This window comes from Telmatherina bonti, assembly GCF_933228915.1.
Source record: "Telmatherina bonti genome assembly, chromosome: 7".
Lineage (NCBI taxonomy): Eukaryota > Metazoa > Chordata > Actinopteri > Atheriniformes > Telmatherinidae > Telmatherina > Telmatherina bonti.
In genome coordinates, this window is record NC_136625.1 from 5,518,449 (window position 1) to 5,541,365 (window position 22,917).

The 22,917-nt window shown below is 48.7% G+C and overlaps 1 protein-coding gene across 10 annotated transcripts in view; it reads right to left on the bottom strand.

The window, feature by feature from the left end:
* dlg1b (discs large MAGUK scaffold protein 1b) overlaps positions 1-19,910 on the bottom strand; it is a 110,020-nt gene extending 90,110 nt beyond the window's left edge. For all 10 annotated transcript variants that reach the window (XM_079243542.1, XM_079243550.1, XM_079243548.1 and 7 more), the window contains exons 1-2: positions 19,214-19,910; positions 16,001-16,132 (exon numbers count right to left, since the gene is read on the bottom strand). In XM_079243542.1, coding sequence (XP_079099668.1) covers positions 16,001-16,132; positions 19,214-19,232 — 151 coding nt within the window. In that variant the 5' untranslated portion in view covers positions 19,233-19,910. The remainder of the gene's footprint in view (positions 1-16,000; positions 16,133-19,213) is intronic.
* Positions 19,911-22,917: the final 3,007 nt, after the last annotated feature.

Here is a 22,917-nt window from a genome sequence, read left to right on the forward strand (position 1 = left end):
CATCATGTCTACCGTGTGAAACATGACATCTGGTCAACCTCCGTCGTAAACGATGCTGCTGGCGGCAGTAAAACGGAGCTGGTCTCAGGTTTCCCTGCTGGAAGAGTCTGCAGCTCCGGCTGGAGGCGGATCTCTCAAACAGCCGGCAGCCACGTGCAGCACGACTTTATTTTTGGACACAATTCTGAGCAGAGCTTGCAGGGCGCATTGGTCCAAAATAACCCGGCTGTCTTTGGCACGCTGGCCGCCACAGATGTTTCCTCACAAGCAGCTCCTCGCCATGACCGCTGGCCTTTATAGGCTCCGCCTTCAGCGCACTGCTGCCGTATTCCGCCAGACGTCGCCGCGCTGCTGCGGCGACGTTATTATTATTATTTTTATTCGGACACTTCGCGTGCTTTTTTGGAGGCCTGAACGTGCTCGAAAACTCACCAAATTTTGCGAACCCCCCCAAGGGAATACGAAAAATTTGATATTTTGAGGTGCTCCAGAATGTTTGGGCGAAACTGAACGAGAGCGCCACCTATTTTAGGTGCCCCGCCACTGCATGTCATTAATCTTTATGAAAATTCATACACATGATCTACATGACAGGACAAACAAAAAATCCTCTTAATGTCATGGTGAAATGTCGACGGGAAGGCGGCCATTTTAGGTCAAAGTCAATATTTTGGCGTTTTAGCACCTCGCATTTTAACGAACTCGTCCTAGGGCTTTTATCCCACTGAGCCACAAATTGCTCAGGATGTTCAGGAGACATGTGTGATTAAATGTTGTGTTATTTCTTCTAATAGGAGACTTAGTTTACGAGGGGCGGGACCTCAAAGTTTGATGTCTCTCCAAGAAAAATTAAACAGCTATAACTCCCACATAAAGCAACATTTCTGCACCAAATTTTCTAGATATGATGGCAGTCCCCTCCTAATGAGTTCTATATGTCAATATTTTGATTATGAAATAGCCACGCCCCCTGGAGGTCAAAAGTGTTGTTTTTTGCTCACACACCCAGAACTCTGGCTTGGTGGACACCATATGGCCCAAATTCACTCAGGCATCACAAAACATGTTGGTGAAGAGATCTGGTAAAGGACGTTGCTCTGTGCTGCACGGCGTGCCCGTGACGCCATGGCGAAGTTCCATGCGGTGGCGTGATATCATAAATCACTATAAAATTGTCAATTTTGATCTGATCACCCTAAAACTTATAGGGATTAATAAGGGATCAGTCCTGAACAGATTAATGTGACCATTGCTGGTGTAGACCTAAGCTCCGCCCACTTACAACAGGAAGTGTTTTTTTGCACGTTTGAGGGTCATGCTTCTAAGCAAATGGTCCCAAACACTTGAGCCTCCTCCAAAACATGTCAAACCCTTTCATGATGCCACAATAAAAACCTCAAGTCGCTACGCTAAACGGGACATGGCGAATGGCGGTCCAACGCCATGAAACAGGAAGTACCTGTGACCAAGCCATGGAACCTTGGACCGCCACCATACTTGCCATGACTGATGACAGTAAGGCCCTGAACTAAGCCCCTTTGAAACATTATGGAATAAATGGAGCATGTCTCCATAGCGCCCCCTACAAAATTTCAATCAATCAGCCCCGTCCACTACATGGACCGACATGAATAAAATTCAGCACAGTTGGAGAACCTTCCAGTACCTTCAAAAAAGTCTCTTGGACATATGGGCTAAATCCAACAGGAAGTCGGGCATTTTGAAAAAGGTGCCATATTTGGGGTCATTTCTTTGCCATGCATTTTAAACAACTCCTCCTAGGGATATTGTCCAACTGACACCCAACTTGCACAGGATGCTCAGGAGGCATGTGTGATTTAAAGTTGTGTTATTTCTTCTAATAGAAGATTTAGTTTAGGAGGGGCGGGCCCTCAAAGTTTGATGTCTCATTAACAAAGACTTATTGCTAAATCTCCCACATAAAACAACATATCAGCACAGGAATCGACCCATTTGATGCCAGTCCCATGATGAACAAAATCTACAATGCAATAATGGGACTATGAATTAGCCCCACCCCTTGGCAACAAGAAGTGTCTGATATCATGAACCAGGAAGTACCTGTAACAAAGCCATGAAATTGTTGATCTTCACCATACTTGCCATGAGTCATGACAGTAAAGTCCTTAATAGAGTAAAATTACAATATAGTGGAGAAGATAGTAAATGGCTCCATAGCGCCCCCTACAATATTTTAATTAATTAGCCCCGCCCACTACATTGACTGACATGGTTATGATTCGGGAAACTTGTAGACGCTCCCAGTACCTTCAAAAAAGTCTCTTGGACATATGGGCTAAATCAAACAGGGAGTCGGCCATTTTGAAAAAGGTGCCATTTTTGGGGTCATTTCTGTCATTTTCTTTGCCATGCATTTTGAGGAACTTCTCCTAAGAATTTTGTCCAACTTTAACCCAAATGAGTCAGGATGCTCAAGAGGCATGTGTGATTAGAAGTTGTGCTATTTCTTTTAATAGGGGATATCGTTTAGGAGAGGCGGGGCAGCAAAGCAGATGTGATGCAACAAAAAGAAAAACTGACATAAATCCCCCAAAAAACAACCAACCTGCACCAAATTTGCTACAGATGATGCCAGTCATATCCTTCACATTTGTGCATGTCAATAATTAGATGATAAGTTAGCCCCGCCCCTTGGTGACAGGAAGTGACCCTTCATAAAACCTAAATGGTCTGAAGTGCAGTCTGGCTGCACTTTAGGTTGAGAGAGGCATGGGAAGGATGTTGCCAGGGGAGGCGGTGGCATGATGCCGAGCGGCGCCATGGTGCGAGGGCCTATATCACCGCCTGCGGTTTTAATTATTATTATTTTTATTCGGACACTTCGCGTGCTTTTTTGGAGGCCTGAACGTGCTCGAAAACTCACCAAATTTTGCGTACCCCCCCAAGGGAATACGAAAAATTTGATATTTTGAGGTGCTCCAGAATGTTTGGGCGAAACTGAACGAGAGCGCCACCTATTTTAGGTGCCCCGCCACTGCATGTCGTTAATCTTTATGAAAATTCATACACATGATCTACATGCTAGGGCGAACAAAAAATCCTCTTAATGTCATGGTGAAATGTCAACAGGAAGGCGGCCACTTTAGGTCAAATTCAATATTTTGGCGTTTTAGCACCTCGCATTTTAACGAACTCGTCCTAGAGCTTTTATCCCACTGAGCCACAAATTGCTGAGGATGTTCAGGAGACGTGTGATTAAATGTTGTGTTATTTCTTCTAATAGGAGACTTAGTTTACGAGGGGCGGGGCCTCAAAGTTTGATGTCTCGCCATGAAAAATTAAACGGATATAACTCCCACATAAAGCAACATTTCTGCACCAAATTTGCTAGATATGATGGCAGTCCCCTCCTACAGAGTTCTATATGTCAATATTTTGATTATGAAATAGCCACGCCCCCTGGAAGTCAAAAGTGTTGTTTTTTGCTCACACACCCATAACTCTGGCTTGGTGGACACCACATGGCCCAAATTCACTCAGGCATCACAAAACATGTTGGTGAAGAGATCTGGTAAAGGACGTTGCTCTACGCTGCACGGCGTGCCCGTGACGCCATGGCGAAGTTCCATGCAGCGGCGTGACATCATAAATCACTATAAAATTGTCAATTTTGATCTGATCACCCTAAAACTTATAGGGATTAATAAGGGATCGGTCCTGAACAGATTAATGTGACCATTGCTGGTCTAGACCTAAGCCCCGCCCACTTACAACAGGAAGTGGTTTTTTCCACATTTGAGGGTCATGCTTCTAAGCAAATGGTCCCAAACACTTGAGACTCCTCCAAAACATGTCAAACCCTTTCATGATGCCACAATAAAAACCTCAAGTCGCTACGCTAAACGGGACATGGCGAATGGCAGCCCAACGCCATGAAACAGGAAGTACCTGTGACCAAGCCATGGAACCTTGGACCGCCACCAAACTTGCCATGACTGATGACAGTAAGGCCCTGAACTAAGCCCCATTGAAACATTATGGAATAAATGGAGCATGTCTCCATAGCGCCCCCTACAAAATTTCAATCAATCAGCCCCGCCCACTACATTGATCGACATGGATAAAATTCAGCACAGTTGGAGAACCTTCCAGTACCTTCAAAAAAGTCTCTTGGACATATGGGCTAAATTCAACAGGAAGTCGGCCATTTTGAAAAAGGTGCCATTTTTGGGGTCATTTCTTTGCCATGCATTTTAAACAACTCCTCCTAGGGATATTGTCCAACTGACACCCAACTTGCACAGGATGCTCAGGAGGCATGTGTGATGTAAAGTTGTGTTATTTCTTCTAATAGAAGATTTAGTTTAGGAGGGGCAGGCCCTCAAAGTTTGATGTCTCATTAACAAAAACCTATTGCTAAAACTCCCACATAAAACAACATATCAGCACAGGAATCGACACATTTGATGCCAGTCCCATGACGAACAAAATATCCAATGCAATAATATGACTATGAATTAGCCCCACCCCTTGGCAACAAGAAGTGTCTGATATCGTGAACCAGGAAGTATCTCTAACAAAGCCATGAAACCTTTGATCTTCACCATACTTGCCATGTGTCATGACAGTTATGTCCTTAATAGAGTAAAATTACAATATAGTGGAGAAGATTGTAAACGGCTCCATAGCGCCCCCTACAATATTTCAATCAATCAGCCCCGCCCACTGCATTGACTGACATGGATAAAATTCACCACACTTGTAGACCATTCCAGTACCTTCAAAAAAGTCTCTTGGACATATGGGCTAAATCAAACAGGAAGTCGGCCATTTTGAAAAAGGTGACATATTTGGGGTCATTTTGTCATTTTCTTTGCCATGCATTTTGAGGAAGTCCTCCTAAGAATTTTATCCAACTTTAACCCAAATGAGTCAGGATGCTCAAGAGACATGTGTGATTAATAGTTGTGTTATTGCTTTTAATAGGGGATATCATTTAGGAGAGGCGGGGCAGCAAAGCAGATGTGATGCAACGAAAAGGAAAACTGACATAACTCCCACAAAAAACAACCAACCTGCACCAAATTTGCTACAGATGATGCCAGTCATATCCTTCACATTTGTGCATGGCAATAAATAGATTATAAGTTAGCCCCGCCCCTTGGTGACAGGAAGTGACCCTTCATAAGGCCTAAATGGCCTGAAGTGCAGTCTGGCTGCACTTTAGGTTGAGAGAGGCATGGGAAGGATGTTGCCAGGGGAGGCGGTGGCATTATGCCGAGCGGCGCCATGGTGCGAGGGCCTATATCACCGCTTGCGGTTTTAATTTTGTTTGTTTTGGAATGTCACGTCATTTTCAATGAGCAGAAATACGAGCAACTCAGTTTGGGACGGGACCCGTTAAAAGCAGACTCTCAGAACCGGAACCAGCCCAGCACTCCAGATGTGGGAAGTTGTTCCTGATGAAAAATGATTTTCTCTCTGACGTAAAAGTCTTTGAAGACTGAAAATAGCTGCGAACATCAACCTGAACTAAAAATAAACCGTCTCTTTGTTCCCGTTTGCAGCTGGAACAGACAGATTTTAGCGTCTCCACGACTGTCGGACCAGTCCGGTTTACATCGACGCCGTGGTTCTGGTCCACTCAGGAACGTTTTTACAGTCAGAACCTGCAGAGAAGTCCGGGTTTGTTTACGTCCTGCCACTGGTTAAGGTCTGAGCTGGCAGCGCTGCGTTTTCCTGGCTGCAGTGAAGTGTTCTCCCGTCCGCTGAAGGAGCAACATTCATGCAATCAGAGAAAAAAGTAAATCTCTTCTCTCCGAGTAAAAATCTGATTAAAGGTCTTAAAGCTCACTCAGGTCAGCAGATTTATTCTGGGAATCAAACATGAAAAACTATTTTTGACCATTTTTAATCCTCCAGGAGCAGCAGGTTAAAGGTCGATGTGGACGCAGACATGTCTGCAGACTGGAAACCAGTCTGGAAGCTCCAGTTTCACATCACCGAGAAAACAGACGAAGACTTTCTTCATTTATTAAATACAAAAAATTTGATACAACAGAGAACCTGGAACTGGTTTAAACTGGATTTTCACATAAACTGATCCCATTACTTTAGTTTTAGGTGTGAAAACCAGCAAAAAGAAAACAATGTGATTTCCTGCTAGCTGCTAGTTGTTAGCGGCTAGCTGTTAACTGCTGTCTGTTAGCGGCTAGCTGTTAACTGCTGTCTGTTAGCGGCTGGCTGTTAACTGCTGTCTGTTAGCGGCTGGCTGTTAACTGCTCGCTGTTAGCGGCTGGCTGCTGGCTGATAGCGGCTGGCTGCTGGCTGATAGCGGCTGGCTGCTGGCTGATAGCGGCTGGCTGCTAATTGCTCGCTGTTAGCGGCTGGCTGCTGGCTGATAGCGGCTGGCTGCTGGCTGATAGCGGCTGGCTGCTGGCTGATAGCGGCTGGCTGCTGGCTGATAGCGGCTGGCTGCTGGCTGATAGCGGCTGGCTGCTGGCTGCTGGCTGATAGCGGCTGGCTGCTGGCTGATAGCGGCTGGCTGCTGGCTGATAGCGGCTGGCTGTTGGCGGCTAGCGGCTGGCTGATAGCGGCTGGCTGCTGGCTGATAGCGGCTGGCTGTTGGCGGCTGGCTGCTGGCTGATAGCGGCTGGCTGCTGGCTGATAGCGGCTGGCTGCTGGCTGATAGCGGCTGGCTGCTGGCTGATAGCGGCTGGCTGCTGGCTGATAGCGGCTGGCTGCTGGCTGATAGCGGCTGGCTGCTGGCTGATAGCGGCTGGCTGCTGGCTGATAGCGGCTGGCTGCTGGCTGATAGCGGCTGGCTGCTGGCTGATAGCGGCTGGCTGCTGGCTGATAGCGGCTGGCTGCTAATTGCTCGCTGTTAGCGGCTGGCTGCTGGCTGATAGCGGCTGGCTGCTGGCTGATAGCGGCTGGCTGCTGGCTGATAGCGGCTGGCTGCTGGCTGATAGCGGCTGGCTGCTGGCTGATAGCGGCTGGCTGCTGGCTGATAGCGGCTGGCTGCTGGCTGATAGCGGCTGGCTGTTGGCGGCTAGCGGCTGGCTGATAGCGGCTGGCTGCTGGCTGATAGCGGCTGGCTGTTGGCGGCTAGCTGCTGGCTGTTGGCGGCTAGCTGCTGGCTGTTAGCTGCTGGCTGTTAGCTGCTAGCTGTTAGCTGCTGACTGTTAGCTGCTACTTTGCCTATCTCAGTATGGAGGCAGAAACTGGACATGTGGAAAACATAAGGCTAAAAAACTGGTTCTGAACCAGGACCAGAGACTCCACAGAACCGGACCTCAGCAGGTCTGACAGAGGGCCGGATCATCCCCAGAACTGGACCTCAACAGATCTGACAGAGGGCCCGGATCTTCCCCAGAACGTGGACCTCAGCAGGTCTGACAGAGGGCCCGGATCTTCCCCAGAACCTGGACCTCAGCAGGTCTGACAGAGGGCCCGGATCTTCCCCAGAACCTGGACCTCAGCAGGTCTGACAGAGGGCCCGGATCTTCCCCAGAACCTGGACCTCAGCAGGTCTGACAGAGGGCCCGGATCTTCCCCAGAACCCGGACCTCAGCAGGTCTGACAGAGGGCCCGGATCTTCCCCAGAACCGGACCATCTCCCTGAGTCGGTTCTGGCTGTGCTGAAGAAGAAAGCTGCTGAACTGCAGTCGTCTGATTTGGACCGGCTGCAGTTTCGACTCTTTTCTACGTTTATCTTCGTGTTTCTGTGAATCTGCTGCCGGTTCCGGTTTTCCAGTAAATCCACAACGGAGACGGATCAGAACTTCTGCACAAGCCTGCTTCTGGTCCTCTGAGAAGCGGATCTTAGGTTATTTTTGACGTGAGGAAATGGAATTAGTGAGAAATGTGCCGTCTGCAGATGAGCTGAATGAGTGTGATCACGTCGAGCATTTAGCCTGACAGCAGCTGCTGTTGCCGACCGCGCCCGTTGCCATCAGAGCCGCTCTCTGTGGAAAACACTGAACCTCTCCCGAGTGTGCGTGGCGGGGATCAGGAAAACCGTTGCTCTCGCTGTGAAGACCTGCTCAGAAAGCAGGAAAACATCCTCCGGAGTGGGCGCCGCCGCCGCCGCTGCGGACAGATGTTCCTGTAAAAGTTTCAGCTGGTTGTCGTGAGGCTGACGAGTCAGCAGTTGTCTCCTGGCGGCAAGCTGTTGCCATGGAAACGAAGTCCGGGCTTCAGAAGCGCCAACTCAGCAGCTGGAAAAACGCAGATCAACTTCAGGACATCATTTATTCAGCATCAGCGTGATGATCGCAGCAGCTTTTCTGGACATTATCGGACTCTATGGTGGTTCCGGAGGGGTTCTGATCCGCTCGGCTCGCTGAGGTTTGCAGCATCTCAGTCCGGTTCGGACTCCGGGCCATCTCGGTTCGGACTCCGGGCCATCTCGGTTCGGACTCCAGGCCACATCAACACCTTGATCCGTTATTAAACCTGCAGTATCTCAGTCCCTCAGGGCTGAGGCGGAACCGGACCGGTTTAAGGCGGGGACTCGGATGGATGCTAGCTGCTCGTCACCTTGGCGACAACCCTGCATCCTCTGGTCATGAACCCGAACGACCCAGCTCTGCGATCCAGATTAACGTCACTGTGACACTCAGGATTCTGACGGCTGCCAAGCTGAGAAAGGATCTGTTTTTTATTCCGACTACGCTAACGATACGAACTACGTAAAAACCTGAAAATTGCAGTTAAAAACTAAACATAATAACCTCTCAGATGTCGCTGAAAAGTTTTTACGCTTTCTTAAAGTGGTTATTTTTCCAGACGCAGCCATCCAGATGAATATCGCTAAAGTACGAAACTTTTTTCACGTTTACGCATTGCTGGACGTAACGCGGGGGTCACATGACCAGCTCGCTTCACGTAAAGATGCTTCTGGATGAGTTCTTTCATCTTACAATGAAGACGGTTAAAAAAAACGCAGCTCGTTTCGTGTCTCCATCCGCCTCAAAGTGGAGATTTTACACGAATTAGGCGCTGTTCACGTCACAATTGTGTCAACATTTTAAAAATATCGCTTTTATTTTCAGAAAAACCGTCACAAAACACAGCGAGTGGCAGGATCGTTTTTATGTAAGACAATAGAACTATTATCCAACCTCTTTACATTTAACGGTTAGTTTAATGGTCGCAGGAACATCCAGCGCCGTCCACACTCTACCATACGCAGGTATAACGCGATAAAAACTGTTTTTGTTTCGGTTGTTTGAGGGAAAAACGAATAAAAGTCACCACATTTCGGAAAGGATCCATTTAAAAGCAGGAAAACGAACTTCGTGTAAAATTAACGAACCAGACAAAATATTTAAAGTCGTGTAAAAATGTAAAAGTTCATCGTCATAAACAGTTAAGACGTGTTAAAACATTACCGTGTCTCCACATGACCCGACAGAAGGCGGGTTGAATTATACAACATGTGTACAAGACAGTTCAACGCACTGAAAAACAAACATCAAACATCTGAAATAATTTTGCTTCATAATTTTCCGGAACAAAACAACTCGGAAAACCAACGAGCTGCTGGGAATTTCCTCTCGGCGTAGTTCCGAGATACGGGAGAAGAGGAAGAGGAGGCGGCACCTGATGAAGATGCACCTCCCTCCAGAGGTTTGCCCATCCAGCTGGGAGGTGAACTGGGGGGATTACACCTCCCATCTGGGCTGGGAGCAGCTGGAATAAGCAGCCAGGTGTCCCTGAAGGGGTCACCGCCATCACACCTTGATTTACACTTCCCTTCCTTCGTATCCACGGAGAGAAGCCACCCGACAGGTGAAGCCTGCAGCTTCCAGACGCAACGAAATGATCAAAGTTCGGTTAAAACCACGGGAAACGTGCGATTTATCGGAATAAAAGATGTAAGGAAGGCCATCTGTCCGAGAGAAACCAGGCCAGAGGAGGAAGGAGAAACTTGGCAGCGCTGTGTCAATCAGCTGCGATGGCGGAGGGTGGGATTAGAGACGGGGGGGTAATCATCGTGTCCTCGGAGGGATTACACGCCGCTCGCCTGCTGCAGACATCTCTGTCTGGAGAGGGGAGGGGGGGGGGGGGGGGGGGGGGGGGGGGGTTTGGAAACGGCAGAATTCCATTTCACATCGGCCGCTCAGACGTCAGGGTGAGCGTGACAAACGCACCCGGAACCTGGTTCTGCACGCGCTCAGTAAAAGCCACGTGTAGGAAAGCCTGAAGAAAAGAGCTGCTGCAGAGATTTAATTTGCTTTTATCTGAAACATTAGTCTTCGTCTCGTTAAACTCTTCATCACGCCGTCCGGCCAGAACTCGCCGCGAGCGGAGTCTCCTCTCATCAGACGGAGCGGCGGCGACGAGTCCAGACTCCAACAGAACGCTCATTAGAGCCGTGGAGCGGGAACGTTTCCCACCACTGCAGCCGATCCGATTGGCTGAGGAAGATCCGCCATCATCATCATCATCATCATCACCTTCATCATCATCATCATCATCATCATCGGCTCCAACTGGATTTAAACCAAAAAGTTTGGTTCCAACGTCACAAGAACCCAACAGTCCTGCAGGGTTCTCCGTGTTCTAGATAATCACCTGAACGTCACCACGCAGAACGGGATCAAGCCTCCAGTCCTGGACCTGGAACCAACAAAGACCTGATCCAGGACCTGGAACCAGCAAAGACCTGATCCAGGACCTGGAACCAGCAAAGACCTGATCCAGGACCTGGAACCAGCAAAGACCTGATCCTGGACCTGGAACCAACAAAGACCTGATCCAGGACCTGGAACCAGCAAAGACCTGATCCAGGACCTGGAACCAGCAAAGACCTGATCCAGGACCTGGAACCAGCAAAGACCTGATCCTGGACCTGGAACCAGCAAAGACCTGATCCTGGACCTGGAACCAGCAAAGACCTGATCCTGGACCTGGAACCAGTAAAGCCCTGATCCTGGACCTGGAACCAACAAAGACCTGATCCTGGACCTGGAACCAGCAAAGACCTGATCCTGGACCTGGAACCAGCAAAGACCTGATCCTGGACCTGGAACCAGTAAAGACCTGATCCTGGACCTGGAACCAGTAAAGACCTGATCCTGGACCTGGAACCAGTAAAGACCTGATCCTGGACCTGGAACCAGTAAAGACCTGATCCTGGACCTGGAAACAGTAAAGACCTGATCCAGGACCTGGAACCAGTAAAGACCTGATCCTGGACCTGGAAACAGTAAAGACCTGATCCTGGACCTGGAACCAGCAAAGACCTGATCCTGGACCTGGAAACAGTAAAGACCTGATCCTGGACCTGGAACCAGTAAAGACCTGATCCTGGACCTGGAACCAGTAAAGACCTGATCCTGGACCTGGAAACAGTAAAGACCTGATCCTGGACCTGGAAACAGTAAAGACCTGATCCTGGACCTGGAACCAGTAAAGACCTGATCCTGGACCTGGAAACAGTAAAGACCTGATCCAGGACCTGGAAACAGTAAAGACCTGATCCTGGACCTGGAAACAGTAAAGACCTGATCCTGGACCTGGAACCAACAAAGACCTGATCCAGGACCTGGAAACAGTAAAGACCTGATCCTGGACCTGGAACCAGTAAAGACCTGATCCAGGACATGAAACCAGCAAAGACCTGATCCTGGACATGAAACCAGCAAAGACCTGATCCTGGACATGAAACCAGCAAAGACCTGATCCTGGATCTGAAACCAGTGCAGACCTGATCCTGGATCTGAAACCAGTGCAGACCTGATCCTGGATATGTAACCAGCGCAGACCTGAACCTGTACCAGAGAGATTCAGGCGATCCAGATGAAAACCAGCAGAAATTCAGGTTCAGACACAACTCTGTTCATTTCATTAAATCCAACCAGCTTACAGGAACTCAACCAGACATAAAAAGGCTTTTATTTTGTAAAATACGTAGAAATGACACGTTTAACATGAAGATTTATAACCAAGAAGGGAGAAAATTTCAGGATTCATAAAGCCGGAGGACTTTTTATTTCTGCGACAAGCTTCCAACACTGGGATGGAGGCGAGTTTCCTGGCGGTAAATCCTCCTCCAGGGCATCAGGATGGAGATCTCTGAAACTGTCCTCGTGTCCTCAGAAAGAATCTACATGAAATCCTCCTGCATGGTGTTTAATCTGACAGTTTTACCTGATAAACTGCGTTTCTAAAGGAGTTTCTACCGTAGAGATCAGCTGGTTTCATTACGTCACGTTGTCGAGGAGGTTAAAGGAGCTAACGCTAACGCTGAAGCTAACGCTAATGCTAACGCTAACTCTCCTTGTTGCTGATAAATACACTGGAAATAAAGATGGACGTCGGTTACACACGACTAAAAACACAAAAACACAGATGTGGAGTGGAACGGAGACGAGGAGAGGATGAGGAGGGAAGGAAAATAATAAGTGATGAAGATGTTGGGAACTTCACCAGAAACCAGGAACCTGCGGACTGGAACAGAAACGGAAGGAATTCCAGCCGTCGAGGAAACAGAAAATAAAACAGCATCGGGACTGACACAAGTCCCAAAGCCCGGTTCAGGCGGTACGGGACTGGATCGGGGTTCTGGCGGTACGGGACTGGATCCTGGTGGTACGGGACTGGATCGGGGTTCTGGCGGTACGGGACTGGATCCTGGTGGTACGGAACTGGATCGGTATGTTTTATGCTGCATGTTGCTCGCCAGACGAGGACGAGCAGCTCGCCGCGTGTTGAACAGCGAGCTCTGGCTGAACATCTTGCCCAGACCGCCTCGCCCAGACCAGACCGTCCAGACCGGATCGCCCAGACCGGCTCGTCCAGACCGGCTCGTCCAGACCGGCTCGTCCAGACCGGATCGCCCAGACCGGATCGCCCAGACCACCTTGCCCAGACCGGATCGTCCAGACCACCTCGCCCAGACCGGATCGCCCAGACCGGATCGTCCAGACCACCTCGCCCAGACCACATCATCTAGACCAGATCGTCCAGACCGGTTCTGGAAACCTGACAGAATCCGGGTGACCTCTGTCAGCAGCAGGTCTCCATGCTAAAGAGGCGCCGGCGGCCCGTTTCCTCCGCTCGGTGAATCTTAACCACTTCCTGCTCTCTTCTATTCAGTCCTGGGAAAGTTAAACACGCCGCATTCCTGCTGCTCGGATCCGTTAACCCCGCAACCGCCCTGTGTCGACGGCAGACACCCCCAAACCTGCGGGGTGAGCTGCTTCATTCAGACACCAGCTGGTAGAAACGGCTCCACTGCGTGGCGTTGGCAGGATCACCCGGCAGCCAGAAACCTGCATTCAGGGCGTCTTTCACCACCGGCTCACGCCAAACCTTACCGACTCGTGTTCGGCTGCGACTCTGTGATGTCTTATCACACATCGGACTTTTCCCTAAAGCAGAACCGGTGCTGGTACCAGAACCAGTGATCAGGTGGTTCCGCTCCAGGAAAGAACTGGTTTGGTTTCGACCGACAGAGTCGGGTCGGTGCTGCGTCATCGCCGGCCCGTCACCAAGAACAGAAACCAGGATCTGGAAATGGTTCTTTTGGGTCGTTTCAGTGCCGCTGCGTCCAGCTCCTCTGTCTGATCTCCAGGAATAAAATCTGTTAAACTAATCTGTTATTATTGTTCTTATTACTGCATTACTCCATCATTATAACTGATTATTAGAATAAAGACATTTTGCATAAACCGGATTTTCCTATTATTATTATTGTTGATATAATTGTTGTTATAATTATTATAATTATTAATATTATTGTTATTCTTACTGCATTTCTCCATCATTGATTAGAATGACACATTGGGGATCATATTTTTATACAGGTATCACTAATATACGGGGTTGTTATTGTATTGCTCATGGGTTACTATTGTTATTGATATTATATAGCTTCCTCACTGGGGTCGGGTTATGTAGAAGCTTCTACCGATTTGTCATGTGTTTTAATTTAAAAAAAAACTTTTAACGCTCATATTCTGGCCAGATATCCCAGCAACCAGCTGCAGACGCACACAACATGAAGCGGTTCCCAACTCTGGCGCAGCAAAGACTTGGTGCCAGGATAGAACCAGTTTGGAGAACCAGGAGCCGGTGGTCATGCAGTCGAAAGCCAAAGAACTGGTGCCAAGTCTGGTTCTGGCTCTGAACCAGCTCTGGAACTAGCTGGGTCGAAAAGCCCCACTGATGTATAAACCCTCAGCGCTGAAGGAACATGTGCCATCATCCCTCACGGTGGCCGCAAATATTAAATACTGAGGATAAAATCTGGATTAAATGCATAGAAATAATCCACCACTGTAGAAAAACAACGTATTCTGTTCAGAGCACAAAGGCCAAAGAAGCTGCTTTACTGCAGCTGCAGGATGAATTTTACCGTATGTCACCATAAGGCTGCGCCGAGCGAGGTGCCATACAGTGAGCGTTACGGTACAGACACGCCAAGCGTTACGGTGAAAATACGCCAAGCGAGGTGACATACGCCAAGCGTTACGGTCAAGACACGCCAAGCGAGGTGCCGTACGCCAAGCGTTACGATCAAGACACGCCAAGCGAGGTGCCGTACGTCAAGCGTTACAGTGAAAATACGCCAAGCGAGGTGCCATACGCCAAGCGTTACAGTGAAAATACGCCAAGCGAGGTGCCATACGCCAAGCGTTACAGTGAAAATACGCCAAGCGAGGTGCCATACGCCAAGCGTTACAGTGAAAATACGCCAAGCGAGGTACCATACGCCAAGCGTTACGATCAAAACACGCCAAGCGAGGTGCCATACGCCAAGCGTTATGGTCAAGACACGCCAAGCGAGGTGCCATACGCCAAGCGTTACAGTGAAAATACGCCAAGCGTTACAGTGAAAATACGCCAAGCGAGGTGCCATACGCCAAGCGTTACGATCAAGACACGCCAAGCGAGGTGCCGTACGCCAAGCGTTACGATCAAGACACGCCAAGCGAGGTGCCGTACGCCAAGCGTTACGGTCAAGACACGCCAAGCGAGGTGCCATACGCCAAGCGTTACGGTCAAGACACGCCAAGCGAGGTGCCATACGCCAAGCGTTACAGTGAAAATACGCCAAGCGAGGTGCCATACGCCAAGCGTTACAGTGAAAATACGCCAAGCGAGGTGCCATACGCCAAGCGTTACGATCAAGAAACACCAAGTGAGGTGCCGTATGCCAAGCGTTACGGTCAAGACACGCCAAGCGAGGTGCCATACGCCAAGCGTTACGGTCAAGACACGTCAAGCAAGGTGCCATACGCCAAGCGTTACGGTCAAGACACGTCAAGCGAGGTGCCGTACGCCAAGCGTTACGGTCAAGACACGCCAAGCGAGGTGCCATACGCCAAGCGTTACGGTCAAGACACGCCAAGCGAGGTGCCGTACGCCAAGCGTTACGATCATGACACGCCAAGCGAGGTGCCGTACGCCAAGCGTTACAGTGAAAATACGTCAAGCGAGGTGCCATACGCCAAGCGTTACAGTGAAAATACGCCAAGCGAGGTGCCATACGCCAAGCGTTACAGTGAAAATACGCCAAGCGAGGTGCCATACGCCAAGCGTTACGATCAAGACACGCCAAGCGAGGTGCCATACGCCAAGCGTTATGGTCAAGACACGCCAAGCGAGGTGCCATACGGCAAGCGTTACGATCAAGACACGCCAAGCGAGGTGCCGTACGCCAAGCGTTACGGTCAAGACACGCCAAGCGAGGTGCCGTACGCCAAGCGTTACGGTCAAGACACGCCAAGCGAGGTGCCATACGGCAAGCGTTACGATCAAGACACGCCAAGCGAGGTTCCGTACGCCAAGCGTTACGGTCAAGACACGCCAAGCGAGGTGCCGTACGCCAAGCGTTACAGTGAAAATACGCCAAGCGAGGTGCCGTACGCCAAGCGTTACAGTGAAAATACGCCAAGCGAGGTGCCATACGCCAAGCGTCACGGTGAAAATACGCCAAGCCCGGTGGGGGGGGCCCGGTGGGGACGGCGGGGGGGCAGCCCAGTGGGGACAGCGGGGGACGTACCTATGAGAGCCTGGAAGAGGTTGCTCTGGAAGATGTCGATGACCCTCTGGATGGAGTGTCGGAGCTGCCGGTCCTCGGTGTGGTTCAGCTTGGCTCGGTATTCCTCCAGCAGCAGCAGGGCTCGCTGTGCATCTGGATGAGTCGGACATACGACAGATTAGATCAACGTGATGACAGCTCGTCCAAACATCCTGATAGAAACACTTTCACACCTCTGAACAGTTTCCCACCACAACAACCAGTTCTACACAGCTTTTCTACAAAAGTTTAGTTTTCTGCAGCGGATTGGCTCGGCTGAGGGAAGCAGGAGGTCCGATCTCTCCGACTGAACATCAAACTTTCATCACTCTCTGCCGAACCTTCACCTTCTTTTTAACTGAAATGACAAAGTAATAATAACAACCTTTTATGACCAAGGAGGACGAACTGGAGCTGCGGTGGCGACTTCGTCACTACAGCTAGCCATTAGCTTCAGCACACATCAATGCTGAGGGTCATGTGGTTCCGCAAGCGTGTTCGAACTGATTACAACATGTTATTGCCAGGAAAACACGCAGAGGCCAAAGACGGAAAATATTTCCTCTTTTCTGCAACTCATGAGGTCCGTTTCAGGTTAATGCCGCATTAAAACTCACTGGATAAAGAATCTAATGTGTTCTATTGAATAGAAATTAGAAGATATCAAAGAAAAATCTGAAGCAAATGTTTAAAAAGTCTGACTTCAAAGTAAAACTCATTTTAATTAGAAGTAAAACAAAATGCAAGATGTTCATTCATTCATCTTTCAGCGAATGGCAACCTACGTTGAGAGGAGGGGGGCATTTAGGCCCAGGCAGGTGGTTTTAATGTTTTGGCTAATCAGTGTACGTTCTCTCTAAATTACCAAAGTAAAACGCAGATTTTTACTATTTAAGCTTAAAGAAAAAAATATGTTTTTGTTGCGAAACAAATTCTTTGTATTTTAGAGAAGCTGACAATGTTCTGCGCGTGTTCCGTTAAAACGCGGGACGTGTCCTGCGTGTTCCGTTAAAACGCGGGACGTGTCCTGCGTGTTCCGTTAAAACGCGGGACGTGCTCTGCGCGTTTCGTTAAAGCGCGGGACGTGCTCTGCGCGTCTCGTTAAAGCGCGGGACGTGCTCTGCGCGTCTCGTTAAAACGCGGGACGTGTTCTCCGCGTCTCGTTAAAACGCGGGACGTGTTCTCCGCGTCTCGTTAAAACGCGGGACGTGTTCTCCGCGTCTCGTTAAAACGCGGGACGTGTTCTCCGCGTCTCGTTAAAACGCGGGACGTGTTCTCCGCGTCTCGTTAAAACGCGGGACGTGTTCTCCGCGTCTCGTTAAAACGCGGGATGTGTTCTCCGCGTCTCGTTAAAACGCGGGACGTGTTCTCCCCGTCTCGTTAAAACGCGGGACGTGTTCTCCGCGTCTCGTTAAAACGCGGGACGTGTTCTCCGCGTCTCGTTAAAACGCGGGACGTGTTCTCCGCGTCTCGTTAAAACGCGGGACGTGTTCTGGACGTGTTCTCCGCGTTTCGTTAAAACGCGGGACGTGTTCTGCGTGTTCCGTTAAAACGCGGGACGTGCTCTATGCATTTCTTTAAAACGCGGGACGTGTTCTCCGTGTCTCGTTAAAACACGGGACGTGTTTTGTTTAGCTATGAAACACGTTCCACTTCTGTTGCATAACATGTTCCGTTATTTTGTTTTTGCTCAAAGTTCCATATATGGCATGCTCCACACATTTCATTTTACAGCTCAAAACGTTTTGCATATTTTATAAAGCGGCTGAACAGGCTCCGAAGCATTTTGGCGGGCTTTGCGAATTTGTAAAATCTTTTCTAAATATGCGAAGTATTTTATTCAAATGAAATTCAGATTTTTAACTGATTTTCTCATTTTAGAGCAGAATTTTAGAATGTATAAGTTCTCCAATCAAAAACTAAGATTGAGTGAATGAATGAATGAACCAACCAGCTCGTAACATGGAAATGTGGCATTTAATGTGCAAAGCAGCTGAAAAAACAGCACCAGTTAATAAAATAAAAATTTTAAAATAAATAAAAGAGGGTTCTGTTCCATCTGGAAGCTGCAGATTCAGACGTTTCGGTGGCCTACAAACCCAGAGGGGACCTGATGCTTCTGATCCTGATACACTGACCTTCATTCAGATCTCATTTATCAAGTTCTCAATACCAAACCAATAAAAAACCTTTGAGTTTTTAACCATTTGTAGGCCAAATATTCTTCAAGAAGTTTTTCCTTTAACTTTCCATGTTTTTATACAAAACCAGATGTTTACATATTTTTCTTTGTTTGTACGATCATTTGTTGATCAATTAAGAATCTTTCTTGTACAATAATGCTTATTTTGGGTTATTTATGTGAGTTTAAAGTAAATTATTTGTTTAAGGCAAGAAAAATCTTTTTTAGTAAAATGTTGAGATGTTTAAAAAAAAAAAAAAAAAAAAAAAAAAAAATCTAATAATAGTTGAAATTTAACAGTTTGGGTTGTACATACCCAAACCGACTGGTAGAGATGATCAGGCAGGTTTATTTCTACGTTTAAAGAAATTGATCTAAAATCAGTCAATTTTTCTCCACCGGCTGATGAACCAGGACCTTAAAGGGTTAAAGTCCCTCCTCAGGACTGAAAACTTTCAGAGGACTGGAGCTGTGGGATGAAATCAGGTTACCAGAGAAAGGAAAGCAGATCTGAAGGGTTTTGGCAAACACTGAACTGGTATAAAATCCAGTTTAATCAGGTTGTTGTTGTTAACTCATTATTCGCCTCTCTTGGTGCAATTTCAGATTTTTTTTCAGCATAACATTCATAGTATTTAGGTTTATTCACATTTAAAGTTCATAAGAATATTTTTCTAAATTTTGCAGTTTGTTTACTTCAGGTGTCGCGCGCTGCTGGAAGATCCTGTAAATATTTTATTGATATCAGAGTTTATTTTTAGTTCAGACAAGGTGCCCCATTTACAACTTGGTTAGCAGCAGCGGCTAACGGGCTAGCCCTACTTTAACTCACTTCACCTGCCCGGCCCGGTCCGGAACGGCCCGGAACGGCTGGACAGGGCCGTGCACACCGCTTTGAACCATGTCCGTGTTTGTGGAAGTGTTTCCCCCACCAGGCTGCAGCATGACCCCCCAGCTGGCAGCCGTTAGCCCCGCTAGCTCGCCGGTTCCTCCGCGAAGTGAAAGCGGCTTACCTTTCTTTCTGACTGGCATGGTTTGGTCTGGCTCGGCTCGGGTGTGGAGCTGCGTTTTACACTCCTCCTCGCGCAGGACGGGGTTTGTACGGATTATTGCTGTGGTTCAATCCGCTGTCACCGCTCCGGGTCCGGGCAGGAGAGGAAATCCCTCCACGGCGACACAAGTTCCCTCCGAGCCCAACAACCTGAACTGTCAGGGGGATCGACTCTCCGCACAAACTGGCGCACAAACACGCAGGAGTCCCGCTAAGAAGTAGCTCTGCACACAGAGATCAGGAGCCAACAAGGCGCTCCGGCTCTCCGAGCTGGACTTCCCCGCCGGAGAGGCTCCCTGCGCCGGCGTGCAGCGCGCAGGCTGACCGCGGAGGCTGCTGGAGGAGTCTGGCTTTCACCAGCCGGGACCCGCCGCCAAACTCCGCGTTAACTGGAGGAAATGCAGCTGGAAGACACTTTCCGAGCAGGCTGGGCGCCAGGCGGGGAGGAGATCCGGTCCGGAGCCGCTTGATCCAGAAATAAAGTCCAAAGTCCAGCCCGGTGGCACCGCATCAAGCCCGCACGGCTGTATCCCGCACGGCTTCTTTATCCCGCACTTCTGCCTGACTCCCACCGCCGCCTGCCTTCTGCATTCGTGTCAAACTTCTCTAAGTGTAAATCCCTCCTCTCTTTTTCCTCTGCTTCCTCTCTTTTCCTGTCCTCCTCCTCTTTTCTCCTCCTCCTCCTCCTCCTCCTCTTCTCCCCGCACCTCCCAGGTCTACAAATTCCAAACTTTCCTCCAAAATGGCGTCTCACAGACTGGAAAAGTGAACCATGTGATTTCCAAAAGCCTACCCCTCCAACCTGCTGCCCAATCATGCAGCTCACCTCCAAGACCGAGGAAGAGGAGGAAGAGGAGGGTCAGGGCGGAGGGGAGGAAAAGTTTTGGATCAAAGGAAAGAGGGTGAAAGTGAGATAAAATGAAAAGAAGGGAGAAGGAGGCAAGGTAAGGAAGGAAATCCAGGATAAGGAAAGTAGGAGCAGGAAGGAGGATGAGGAGAGATGAAGAGTAGTGGGATAAAAAGAAAAAGTGGATTAAACTGTGTTTATTTATAGCATCAGAGCAAACACAGCGAGGTGTGGAACATCAGAGTCAAACTAAAACCAAATGAAAAACAGGAGGAACGAGGAAACATTGGAGCAAAGAGGTTTTTCCTCTTCATCAAGTCGTTTCTGGGACGTAAAACACGGAACTCTTCATCTACCGAGTTGCAGAAGCTTCACTAGCAGCAGATTTACAGTTTCCAGTAATCTTGAATTAGCCTCTCCAAGCTTTGTAATCCTGGATTTGGACAGTTTATCCCATTCTTCCAGGTAGATCCTCTCCAACTCTGTCAGGTTGGATGGAAGTAGCTTTAAAGCTACACCTGCCGGTCTCCCTACAGGTGTCCTGTCACACTGCAGTCTGGACTGCCTGGATAAACCAGGCTTCACCTGAAAGGACCTGAAGGTCAGAGCTGAACAGAGAACCGTTTCAGTCGCGGGTCTCTGCAGTCGTAACTTGTCGTTCATGAACGAGCCAGTCCTACAAACCGTTTCTTTGTTGTGAATCAGAAGAACTGATTCCTGTCTAAAAGAGCTGAATCTTTAAGCTGGATATATGCTTAACCAGCGTCTGCGTAGGTCCATGGAGGCCTCCTGCCAACGTCAACCTATGATTGCATAGCGGTCATGAGGAAGTACTCCGCTGCGATTTGTCGGTTTGTGATTCTGCGTATTTGGATTTGTGGCTTTTCTCTCAGAGTTTGTGCAGTAACCATGGAAGAGAAGCAGGTACAACGCTGTAACCCTATGCTCGAATATGACATCAGCATCAGCTGTGCCGGCCCGTCGTACACAAATGCTGCAAAAGTATAAAGTGAGTTTTAGAAGGGCGGGACTTATTTTGATGGGCACACCATGCTGTCAGTTCAGCACGGTAAAGACGAGGATCATACTACTGTCTACACAGGATGGTCCTGTAAAGCTGAGGTCATACTCGCCAGGCGTCTGCGTAGAGCCACATAGCTGGTGTTTGTCACGTTGGTGAAATGTACTCTTGTACTTTAGTGTAGGGTTATGGTATTGTGTTTTAGCTTCTTTTCCACACAGACATAACAGGAAGCTGCAGAAACATGGAAACAACTGATCACGAACTGATCAATTGTAAGAAGCATGTCCACTGGGCCGGGTCTGGAAGAGGTGCATATCGAGTCTCCATGGACCTATGTGGTGCCTATGGCAGAGGGTATGGCATAGGTCCAAAGACCTTACACAGATGCTAAGCGAGTATAAATCCAGCTGGACACACGGGGGACGACGTTACTTCCTCTCATTGGAAGTTGCGTGGTGGAGCCAAAATCTCCGCCCTCTTCCAGCCAAGCGACAGGTGACATTCGTGCATGTGTCATTTTGCTGTCGTACATGTAGACGTGCACACGGGGGCTTGTGATCCAACACAAGATAATTGAAAAATGTACAACATTTGTTGCTGCCGCATGCCAACCAATCAGAGAGGGTTTCAGTGACTGATCCAGTAGATCTTGAACTGATCTGGATCAGCCATCATGTGATAAAATTCACCAGAATGTTTCCTTGTTTGTACAACGGGATGAACCAGGGTAGTTTTTTTCTTTTCGACAGTCAAGACAACAAGATTTCTGTCAATTCCAGCAACACCTTCCGACTCTTCCTCCTGGATGCTTTGTTTGTCATGGACTGCTTTGAACATTCTAAAATTCCCTAAAAAATTAGGACCAATCACATTTCTATCAGAGAGCGCTGATCCAGGAGACAGTCCAAGAGCCGGATTCAAGAGCACCATTCTGAGAGTGCCATCTGAGAGCAGGATGCAACAGGCGGTCCAAGAGGTTGTCCAAAAGGCAGTCTAAAAGGCGGTGCAAGAAGTTGTCCACAAAGCAGTCCAAGAAGCGATCAAGGCGTGGTCCGAGAGGCAGTCCAAGAGGTGTTCCAAGAGGTGTTTCAAGAGGCGTTCCAAGAGGTGGTTCAAAAGGCAGTCTAAGAGGTGGTCCAAAAGGCGGTGCAAAAGGTTGTCCACAAAGCCATGCAAAAGGTGGCTCAAAAGGCAGTCCAAGAGGTCTTCCATGAGGTGGCCCAAGAGGTGGTCCAAGAGGTGGGGCAAGAGGCAGTCCCACAGGCAGTTCAAGAGGCAGTCCAAGAGGCAGTCCCAGAGACAGTTCAAGAGGTAGTCCAAGAGGCGGTCTGAGAGGTTGTCAACAAAGCTGTGCAAAAGGTGGTCCAAGAGGGGGCCCAAGAGGCAGTCCAAGAGGTGGTCCAAGAGGCAGTCCCAGAGGCAGTTCAAAAGGCAGTCCAAGAGGCGGTCCAAGAGGTTGTCAACAAAGCTGTGCAAAAGGTGGTCCAAAAGGGGGTCCAAGAGGCAGTCCAAGAGGTGGTCCAAGAGGTGATCCAAGAGGCAGTCCAAGTGCACAATAAAGCGCATGAAGCTTTGGGGGGTAATAGAAACACAGCTACTCACAGATGCAACAGAAGCAGCGCATATCCATTACTTATTAGAATTTTGCAAAAACCGGATATCGTAATCAAACACTGGTAATAAAAATGGCAACATTTTTTTTGACACGCACATCAGGTGTTTTTCATACCTGTCTCCATAGAAGTACATCTTAAGTATTAAGGAGAGCCTTCTTTCACATTTAAACGTCACTGGA